Source organism: Oryza sativa, chromosome 1 (genome assembly GCF_034140825.1).
Source record: "Oryza sativa Japonica Group chromosome 1, ASM3414082v1".
Lineage (NCBI taxonomy): Eukaryota > Viridiplantae > Streptophyta > Magnoliopsida > Poales > Poaceae > Oryza > Oryza sativa.
Genome location: NC_089035.1, coordinates 7,081,538 through 7,092,684, shown reverse-complemented (window position 1 = coordinate 7,092,684; position 11,147 = coordinate 7,081,538). Strand labels below are relative to the sequence as shown.

Below are 11,147 nucleotides of genomic sequence, written 5' to 3'. Positions count from 1 at the left end.
TTTTTTCATAATCCTTTCTAATCTTCTTCAGTGTCACCACAACATCGGCCATTGACAATTTGACATCCTCTAATATAATGCCAATTTTTTTCATAATCCTTTCTAATCTTCTTCGGTGTCACCACCACATCGGCCATTGACATCCTCTGGTCAGGCGAGTCACTTGAGCAGAGCAAACCAACCTCAAATATTGGCAAAAGAAGGTGATTCAGGTCTTCGATAGAGGACTCATCTAGCTGTAGCTTGTCGTCCAGAACATGAACAAGCTTCGCCGAAAATGCTTGATTGACCCACTGCCTAATGGTCACTTCTCCAACGAACAAACGATCGATCCGTAGGTCGCTTTCCAGTGAAGACTTCAAGGAGCATGATTCCGAAGCTGAACACGTCGCTCTTGCACGACGCCTTTCCGAGTGATCCGTACTTTGCTCAGGAGATTCAGAAACAAAATTTTTCGGGTAATTGTGTACTTACCCCTACTTTGTATTCTAATTATGATTTTACTCCTTTTTTAGGGTGTATTTTTGCCCTTACTTTTCTCAAACGAAGCTTCAGTTTACCCCTATTCTGTTATCATCAGTTAACAGTGTCAATTCACTCGTAAAAAGACATGTATACCCTTGAACATTTGTCCAATTCTTTTAGAATTTTGATAGCATTTCCACACAATTCGCACGGTTGCAGAACTTTAGCACAAAGATTCATCACAAATTCGTCGCAAGTGATGAGATGGGGAAAAAAATAAAAGGAAAATCAAGCAGCAAACGACATGGCATTGTTTGTCTTTGTGGACGAGCTGCTCGCCGTGCGTCGCTATTGCCGGCTTGCCGCACCATGCTGCTCGCTGCTCGCTTGCCCGTGCGTTGTACAGGAGCTGCCTCGCCGCAGCCTTCGCCGCCGCCTTCCCGTGGCGCTGCGCCAGATTCGCCGCCTTCCCATACGCTGCGCCATCCTGCCGCCAAGCTTCCCTGCTCGCTGCTTGCTGGCTCGCTGGCTCACTGGCCGACGGAGCCGCCGCTCCTCTCCGCCGCGCGCTGGCCGCGGGGCCGCCGGCCACCGCGCCTCCCTACGCATGCACCCGCGGGGCCGCCGCGCGCTGGCCCGCACCGCCGCTTGTCGCGTGCGCCGCCGCCGCCGCTTGCAACCCAGCTAGGGTTTTGGATTGGAAATCGGAAATACTACGTCCCATAATAGTTGTCACTTTGACTTTTTTCTTTCGATGTTTCACCATTCGTCTTATTTAAAAAATTAGTGCAAATATAAAAAATGATAAGTCATACTTAAAGTAATATTGATAATAAAGCAAGTCAAAAAAATAAATAATAATTCCATAATATTTTGAATAAGACGAATGATCAAACTTTACAAACAAAAACTTAAAGCAACAAGTATTCTAGAACGGGACGGAGGTAGTAGTAAGGGATTGGGGGATTTGGCTCTTCATTGAACCAAGGGTAGCATAGTCATTCACAAATTATAATAACATTTTCTTTTTTTGTTTAATTCGAAAATTCCGGCCCACCAGACTTCTGTCAAACCTAGTAGCAGAAGGCTGTTTCATTTAAAAAAATAGGTGTAAAAATCACAAACCCTAAAATACATGATAAAATCACAATTGAATCGTAAAGCAAGGGCAGAAACACAATTACCCCAAATTTTTTATGCATGATTGATAATCTAACAAAAGTAATATCCATGATGATATATTCCAGTCAGTCAATTTGTTTATGGAAATTAAAATGTATTATGTTAGTACCTGGTGGGCATGCTTGCCGTGATTGGTGATCTTGGAGGTGTCATCACCCAGCAGCAGCTTTGCGATGCCAAAGTCCGCCACATGCACCGTCGTTTCCTCGTCAAATAGCACATTACTAGGCTTCTGGTCACAGTGCTGGACAATCTCATAATGCTCATGGTGAAGATACTCCATCGCCATCGACACATCTAGCATGATGTCTGACCTTTATAAGAGCAGGTTTAATAGTATAGCCGGCAACCGGCTATAAAAGATCTAACTCAGCAAAAATTATATCCAATACTAACAAATAGTTAGCTAGTACTAAATTATTATACACGGGTTTCTAAAAATTATTTATACTCCTTAGAGCACCCGCAATGGTAAAGTAAGGTGCTATCTATAAAACATGTACATCTCAGCAATAAATAGTAAACCATCTCAATAGTATGTCTACATGGGTATCTATAGCTCTCTAATATATTGCCTCATTTTTCTCTATAGACTATCTCCAGGTTAGTAGATAGCTTTGCTCTCTCTTCTTTAATCTCTTTCAAGTAGAAAAATATGCTGACATGGATCTTTTATAGAGAGCCTATAGATAACCATTGTGGGTACCTTACAGTACTTCCCACCTCTCACAATATCTATTCTCTGTCTCATCGAGGCAATTGGGAAGCGTGCAAATGGTGGGAAAAGCTTACAGTTGCAGCATGCATGGATGACGATTGGTCATGCTGCTTTTTACTATCGCTGTAGCCGGGTGATAGATTAAGTGCTGGTTACTCTCTCTCCTATTTTCTTACTCTTCCATCTAGGATTTATCTTAGATGAATAGTACTACCGCCCGCTGATTATATCTACTATATTTGCTCTAACAACCCCAAATAACTTGTGCCTTGAGAGTGTAGGAGCTTGTCTAAGCTGCCATTGAGCATGTACTGGAGCACCAATGCTCTGAACTATATGTTGGAACAAGTGTTTAGTACCTTTATCAGGTTCCGGTGTTTAGTATCTATTTTCCGTTTAGATGTAGAGACCGATTTAATCTATTAAAAAGAATTGCGAGGAATCATGGCACGGCTCGCCGGGAAAAAAAACCCTTCTATATGACAGGGGTAGCTTTTTCATCCCAAGGGAGATTCCACTGGTGGAGAAATGCTTTTTAGTCCCGGTTCGTAACCCCCTTGTAGTCCCGGTTTTCCAACCGGGACTACGAATCCGGGACTAAAGATCGTTATCTTTAGTCCCGGTTAAAAATAACCGGGACTAAAAATCAATCTTTAGTCCCAGTTGGTGTTACCAACCGGGACTAAAGATGGGAGCATCTTTAGTCCCGGTTGATAACACCAACCGAGACTAAAGATATTTTTTCTTTTTTTTTCTGCTTTTAATATTGAATATTAATTTCACACCATCCCCTCCCATATCCAAATCATCACATATTACAGAACATCTCCAAATCCTCAAACAAATCATCTCCAAATACACACAAACTCTTAAAAAAATCACATCACAGGGTTCTAAAAAATTCATCACAGATTCACATCTCACATAAAAATACATCACAGATTCACATCTCAAAAGAAAAAAAGAAAAAAAAATCTGGCCGGCGGCCACTGCCGCCTCCCCTCCTCCCCTCCGCGCCGGCCGGCCACCGCCGCGCCGGTCACCGCCGAGCGGCCGCCCACCGCAGCCGCCGCCGCCGCGCCGGCCGCTATAGTTGGCCATAAGGCCCGAGGCCCGAAGGCCCGGCCCACGGCACGCCTTTTTGGCCCGGCCCAAGCACGGCACGGCCCGACTTGGGTCGGGCCCGTGCCGGCCCGGCCCGACTGTCGGGCCGTGCCTGGGCCTCCCCACCAGCACGCTGGGCTGGCCCGGCACGGTCGGGCCGGCCCGGCACGATGGGCTGGCAGGCCAGGCCCGGTACACAAAGTATAGGGACTAAAAATAGACATATAAATGTCAATGTCTAAAGAATAGGAACCTTAAATAGACTTATTTTAGCTATTTATATACCACAGCACAAAGAAGAGGGAGGTAAAATAGACTTTTTTTAGCTATACAATGTCACAGCCCAATAGGAGGGAGAAAATTTAGACTTATTCTGAGGAAAAGCACGATGGCCCATCGTGCCTTCGGGTCGGCCCGGCACGGCCCGAGGCGTGTTGGGCCGTGCCTGGGCTGTGAGTGCGGCACGTGGGCTGGCACGGCACGGCCCGGTGCGTTGGTCGGGCCGTGCCGGCCCGACAAGCCTCGGCCCAGGCACGGCCGGGCCTGGGCCGTGCCGTGCCGGGCGGCCCACATGGCCATCTATACAGGCCGCCCACCGCCGCCGCCGCGCAGCCCCCCGCGCCGCCACGCCGGCCGCCGCGCAGGCCGCCTCCGCGCCGTCCCCCGCGTCGCCGCCTCCGCACCGGCCGCCTGCATAGTGGTGAAGGAAAAAAAGAAGGAGAGGAGGGGAGTTAGAGATAAGGAAAGAGATAAGAAGTTAGAGAGGAAAAAAAGAGATAGAGGGAGGAGTTTGTTGTGTGGACGGGAAAAGAGGATCGGTACTATGGATTATATAGTGTGTTTTGATTTTTATTCCCGGTTAGTAACACCAACTGGGACTAAAAACCCGGTTAGTAACACCAACCGGGACTAAAAATAGGTTTTTAGTCCCGGTTGGTGTTACTAACCGGAACTAAAGATCATAGGGCCCTGACACGGCCTGACATGTAATCAACCGGGACTAAAAATGAACTTTAGTCCCGGTTGAAGTTACCAACCGGGACTAAAGATGATTTTTAGTCCCGGTTGGTAACAACAACCGGGATTAAAGATCTTTCTCTTATTAACCGGGACTAAAAATTATTTTTATTCCTGGTTTTTAATGGAACCGGGACTATTATGGATTTGGGTTGACCAACCAAAGATGGTTTCTCTACCAGTGTTCGGTTTCACAACCTTCATATGACTGTGCTTATTACGCAATCCAATCGTGACGTATGAAGCTAGGTATACTGCCCATCGATCGATTCTACCGAGATGGCAACATATATTCGTATATATCGATGATTAATTTCACAAGGCCATGATTCTTTCGAATTTCGGACACCGCAATACACTTATATATGGACAGCTCGGATCATCAACGAAAAGGAAGCAATGAGAGGAGGCGGCGGCGGCGGCGGCGGCGGCTGCTGCGGCTCATCCGTGGCGGGTGGCCGTCGAAAAGCTTCGGGCTCCACATATACCGGAGGAAGTTCGCCGCCCGCTCGTCTTTCCTCATCAGGAACGACTACGGCGTGTGGTCGCAGGCGCACCGGCGGCTCATCAGGATGACGCGCCTCGGCTACTGGATCGTCTACGACCTCGACGCCAAGGAGCTGAGGACGTGGTACGAGGAGAGGCTCCTGCGGGACCGCGGCATGGCGCGGTGGCCGGAGTACGGCGCCGGCGACAGGGAGGAGGTCCGGTCGCTGATCGCCAGGGTGAGGGAGGAGTACTGGCGCCGCATGCCCGAGCACCGGAGGCAGAAGTTCGTGGCGAGACTCGAGGAGGAGCGGCGGCTCAAAGAGGAGAGCGATCAGCGACAGCAGCTCGCGGCGGCGGCCGACGAGCGCCGCGGGGCGCAGATGGCCGCGGTTGACGATGGCAAGCTCCGGGCATCGTCGCGGTCGTCGACGCAGCCTCCTCCTCGTCGTCGTCGTCGTCGTCGTCGTTGGGCTCCGCCGCCGCCGCCGCCGCCGCCTCGCCTGCTTGGTATTCTACTGTGGATACTTGCTGCGGAAATCGTGCTGCTGTTCGTTTACAAATTTATGCTTCCATCGTTTCGCTTCTTCTAACTCTTATAAGCCAAAATTTAAATTTAAAAATTTATTTTCGATTTTATGATTTTTTTATCGTAGTTTATTTTACTGTATTTGTTTTTAATTGATCGTTATAAACATGTATATAAAAGTTTTATTCGTAAGTTATTTTTTCTAATAACCTGTACCGCTTTTGCTTCTAAAGAGCAAACGGTCATATGCACCTCTCGTTTTAGACTGAAATTGACGATTTACTTTCCTATTCATCGTCGTGTGAACTTGAGTCTAAACGAACACCCATCTACATTGGAGTAAGTTCCATTTCTTTTCCTTGTTGTAAGCCGAAATTCGAGAGGAGAGAAACCGAACTACCGGAGAGTGTTCTAGTACAAGGAACTTTGGGTGAAAATGAACTTTGGGCGAAAATTAAGGAGTAGGCCAAAACCTGATCGCTAGCAAAAAGCTCTGTAGATCCAGGAAAAAATAATAGTGGGGCTGGACAAACTATGCTAGTATAAATCAAAACATGTATCACATATAAATTGGCTACATATCTAGTTCAAAGTACACATACATTGAATTAATGATATGTAGAGAATTTTGTCCATACCAAACTAATGTCCAATAGATAATATGTCACACCCAATTGCCTATTATTCTTCATGAGTAATAATCTATACAAAGAAAAAGGCAAACTAACGAATTCAAAAAATTTAGAGACCTAGGGATCACTGATAGTGTTGCTTGAACTATTATAATACGTGAACCATGTTCTTTTTGACATGCTGACAATCTATAAATGTACAGAAACAATTATAAATTTCAATCACTACCTCACTTAACTTGAACTATTGAGGCACAATTTTAGACTGTCTATTAGTATTAGAGGTTAGTAGGCTACCAAATTTAACTTCAATCACCGGTTGCTGCTGCAAGTTGTGTAGTTGCCGGCCACTGCGCCGCTGCCTGCCTACCTTGCGCCCTCGCCGGCTCCAGGCTCGGCACCTCCCGCCCGGCGTGTCAGCGCAGGATCGCCGCCTGGTGCCCTGGCCCAGCTCGTGTCTCGCTACCTCCCCGGCACTAGACCGCCGCTTGGCCTGTCTCCCGTCCCACCCTCCAGGCCCCTAGCTTGTTTGGTGCTCGCGGCTTGCCACTTGCCTGCTTGCTACACGCCGCACACCCATGGGGCCACGAGCCACGTTGCCTCGTGCCTAGGGGTGGCAATTTCCCTATTGGGTCCGGTGACCCGGCGGGAACCCGTCCCTACGGGGTCGGGACCGGGGGAGAATTCTCACCAGCAGGTGAGTGGGGACGGGGCCCCGCAAAATTCCGAGGATAGGGGTGGGGATCAGAATTAATCCGCGGGTGACCCGGAGGGGCCCCAAATATATATGAGTTACTTTTCCAAAATTAGCCCATTTCAATAATATAGACCCAATAAACCCATTTAAAATTGACATATAAAAGCTCAATATCCTAGTTCTCCTCAACCGTAATCCATTTCCTTCCTTCAACCAACCCTCACCGCCGGAGGCTATTGAAATTTTATCACACTATTATTCAGTGTATTACAATAAATTTTACAGAGTATTAACTCCATCCGGGTGATGCGGGGCCCTGATCACTCGCCGGTTCCCCTGTGGGGGCAAGGACGGGTGATGTTTTTCACTCGACTTCCTTTGTGGGGCCGAGGGTGGGGATACCTGCAAGAGGGCGGGCGGGGGTATTCCAGCCCAACCCGGCCCCGCCCCGCCCCATTGCCACCCCTACTCGTACCCTCGTCAGCTGGTGTTGTCGCCGGGTGCTGGCCTCCTCGGCACCTTGCGTCCTTGCCTGTCCACCGTGCACGGCCGTCTCCCGTCGCCCATCAGCCGCCCCCACACCCGTGCCTAGCTAGGTCCTTGGAGATTTGGAGAGGGGAGGTGGGGAGTTGGCAGTGGCCAATTGAGGAAGTAGCCGAGTGGGCCGGCTTGACCTGTTGGTTTGGGGAGTGCGCCTTGCTTCATTGCTTGGAGTGTGTTGGGCCAAAATTGGAAGATTGAGCTCATGGGTTGCTCTTCTTAGCCAGCCCAAATCGCGAAATACTTCATCTTCAACCTCTAGCCTCCCCTCCAGCCGATGTTGACGATCTGATGAACCTTCAGCCCCCACATCCCATGGATCTATGGAAGAAGTTTTTAGTGGGGGGTTTATGGAGGTCTCCATGGTTCCGGGGTTGATAGTGGGGTCTGAAGATCCCTCTCCTCCCCTCCCTCCCCGCGCCTCCACAGTAAATCCATCCCTGCTCTCACAGCTTATTCCCTTAGCTTTATTTCACTTTATTTTTCTTTATATAATAATTCTTCATGCTTGTAAAACTTCCTTTAACTTCTGCTGTACTCAATGGAATTGAGATACTTTAAGTGCCAGTTAATGAAATGAAACTTTAAGCACATATGAAAACTTACAGCCATGTTGTTAATAGGATTAGGGTGCAAACTCCCGTTTTTGGTAGCACTTTATTGGTGGCCAGAGTCGTCCATCACCATCACTCATGGACTGTTGTAGTTGTGTTCCACATTATCGATTCAATCTCCTCGAGTGAGGTCTACATTGATAGGATATCCCATATCCTCAAAAGTTAATCAACCAATACATAACCAGGGTCCTATTAGTTGAACTGCAGATGGTAACATCTTTTCTCAAGTTAAGGCATACGTGGTTTAGCGACGACATGTAGACCATACTTGAGATGAACAGCTATCCCATTGACCTCACTCATGTCTACTGGCAACGCCCATGCTTGGCTGCCCCTCCTCCTGTGATCAGTTGCCGCCGCCTCCCAGTCAAAATGGTAGAGCAAGCTCGCGAGTGCTATCTCCATGGCTGACACCCCGAACACGATCCCGGGGCACCCCCTCCTACCGGCGCCAAATGGTAGCAGCTCGAAGTCCTGTCCCTTGTAGTCAATGGTGCTGTTGAGGAATTTCTCCGGTGAGAACTCGTCCGGTTGCTGCCCCCATGCTGCCGCGTCTCGGCCGATGGCCCACGCGTTGATCACCACCCGCGTGTGCGCTGGTATGGTGTAACCCAGGATCTGGGTGTCCGCCGGTGGCTCTCGTGGGATGAGGAGCGGGAGTGGTGGGTGTAGCCGGAGCGTCTCCTTGAAAACAGCCTTGAGGTAGGGCAGCTTGTCCACGTGGTCCTTGGTGACATGACTAGTGTTGCCCACGACTGCCCAGATCTCGTTCTGCGCTTTGCGCATGGCGCGTGGGTGGTTGATCAGCTCGGCCATGGTCCATGCCATCATCGTGGTCGTAGTGTCTGAGCCCCCTACAAACATGTCCTGCTCGTGTCCGTGAAGCAAGAAGCATATCAGCTACGGAAATTTCACAGTACCTTAACCTCAAGGTATCTAAATTTTGCACTAAATTTTTTGATACCTAATTAATTAGTACCTGGAGGTACTAAATTTTATACTAATAAATACGATACCTCCCGACACTGTTTTAATATGGTAAAATTGCCCTATCAGCTATATTAATATTCAGTATTCACTTTTGTCATAAATATGTGATATTTAGAATAAAATTTTGTTAATCTTTTAAAACTTTGATCATTAATAATTTTTTATTGCCTAGTTTGAAACAAGAAACATATTTTGCATACAATTACCTTAAAAATCACTACAATTACACCTATTTAATATTATAAAATTGTTCCAAGATAACATGATGATCAGAGTTTTAAAACCTTTGGACTAAGGAGTGCTAGTATTCCAACTAGACTATAGCTCGATTCATACCATGATAATAGCCTTGATTTCGACGGTGCCGAGCTGAATGCCAGCGTCCTTGTCCGTCTCGTTCACGTCGAGCAACACGTCCACGAAATCCCGGTGATCGCCGCCGCCGTCGTCGTCCATACGCCGGCCGCCTTCACGGCGGCGACGGTGATCGTCGATCACCCTCTCGAGGATGCCGTCCAGCGCCTCAAACGTGCGCTGCACCTTCCCGTCTATCCCCCTCAAGGCGTCCACCCACCAGAACCATGGCAAGAGCTCCCCCATCGGCTCCGTCCCGAGCAACCTCGCGAAGTCGTCGAACACCTTCCTCAGCTCGCGCCCCCTGTCGCCGCCGCCGCCGCCGCCGCGCGCGCTCTCGTCGCCGAACGCGATGCGCGTCAAGACGGTGTTGGAGTAAGCGATGAGGAGGTCGGACAGGTCGACGACGACGTCGGCGGCGGCGGCGCGGACGCGGCCGACGAGCGCGGCGGCCTCCTCCTCCCTGACGCGGCGGAACGAGAGGACGCGGCGCGCGCTGAGGAGGTGGACCACGCAGATGCGGCGCGCCTGGCGCCAGTACTCGCCGTAGGGCGCGAACGCGACGTCGCGGCCGCCGTAGAGCAGCAGCTCGGCCATGGCCATCCTGGGCCGGCTCGCGAACTCCATGTCCCGCGACCGCATCACCTCCTCGGCCGCGGCCGCCGACGACACGACCACCACGGGAACGCGGCCGAGCCGCAGCAGCAGCACCGGGCCGTGCGCCGCGGCGAGGGACCGCAGTGCCCGGTGCGGCAGCGCGCCGAGCAGGTGGAGGTGGCCGAGCAGCGGGAGCCCCCGCGGCGACGGCGGCAGCCTCCGGCGGCGCCGGCCATCACCGCCGTCGTCCTCCCACCTCGCAGCGCCATTTCTCGTCGTGTACTTCACGGCGGGAAGCAGCACGAGGTACAGGAGCGGCGCGACGATGGCGAGGAGTACAAGGACGGCGGGGAGGAGTGAGACGGCCATTGTTTTGCGCGCGTGCGTGCAACGGAAAGCGTTTGGTTACTTGGTTGTAGTTGCGCGCGGCAGCAGCATGGGACTATTGATAATGTTGAGGACGGAAGGAAGGGTAGCAAATCAACAACCAGAAACTGGACGGGCTGACGGTGACGGCCCCTCACGAAAAGTATATTTTCTGGTGGTGAATGGGAGCAAGGGACAAGTGATAATGTTGAGGAATTTTTCGTTTTTAAATATAACTCATCTCTCACGATGTTGTACACGTACTATATATACTACCGCCATATCTCTAAAGTACTATAGGTCCCATACTCCCATCCAGAAAATTTTCTCTATTATACCCTTCAAGTAGTGCTAGTGGTAGAGCCATAATTTTTCTGGACCTTAATTGAATTAATAAAATTTTGCCTTTATCTTCTAATTTTTTGAAGGTTTAAAATGAAATTTCAATGAATATTTAGGATCGGCTACAGCTCTACCTGCTCTACTCCTATCTCCACCCGGGCCTTCAAGTACCACTCCAATCCTAACTATACATCATTTATAAATGAATGGAACTATTATTTTTTCCTTAAATTTTAACCTATGCTAAAATATATAGAATGATAAGTACTCCCTCCATTCCATAATATAATGCACAACCACTTTTTTTAGATGTTCTATAATATAAGGCATACATGCATGTAGGCCATTAACTATGATCACTTCTTCATTAAATTATTACTTTTTTAAATCCTCCACTCTCATGTTCTCTAATTCTATTCTCACTCCCTCCATACTTGTAAAGGAAGTCGTTTAGGACAGCGACACGGTCTCTAAAACACAACTTTGACTTCTTATTTCTATAAAAATATTT

General features: G+C 49.1%; 1 protein-coding gene and 1 pseudogene across 1 annotated transcript; both read right to left on the bottom strand.

Moving 5' to 3' along the window:
• Positions 1–17: 17 nt before the first annotated feature.
• Positions 18–4,432, bottom strand: LOC4327185 (probable LRR receptor-like serine/threonine-protein kinase At3g47570; annotated as a pseudogene).
• Positions 4,433–7,990: 3,558 nt separating this feature from the next.
• On the bottom strand, positions 7,991–10,384 carry LOC4327184 (cytochrome P450 71A1). The gene is made up of 2 exons (XM_015793837.3): positions 9,314–10,384; positions 7,991–8,854 (listed from the first exon to the last, which is right to left on the bottom strand). The coding sequence occupies exons 1-2, from the start codon at positions 10,295–10,297 to the stop codon at positions 8,216–8,218; spliced, it is 1,623 nt and encodes a 540-aa protein (XP_015649323.1). The 5' UTR covers positions 10,298–10,384; the 3' UTR covers positions 7,991–8,215.
• Positions 10,385–11,147: the final 763 nt, after the last annotated feature.

What these genes read in the sequence shown, in the direction of transcription:
- LOC4327184 (XM_015793837.3), bottom strand. Translation starts at nt 10,297, where the DNA reads ATGGCCGTCTCACTCCTCCCCGCCGTCCTTGTACTCCTCGCCATCGTC. An exon ending in AAATCAAGGCTATTATCATG is followed by an intron (nt 8,855 to 9,313) that starts GTATGAATCGAG and finishes GGACACGAGCAG; the next exon opens with GACATGTTTGTAGGGGGCTC.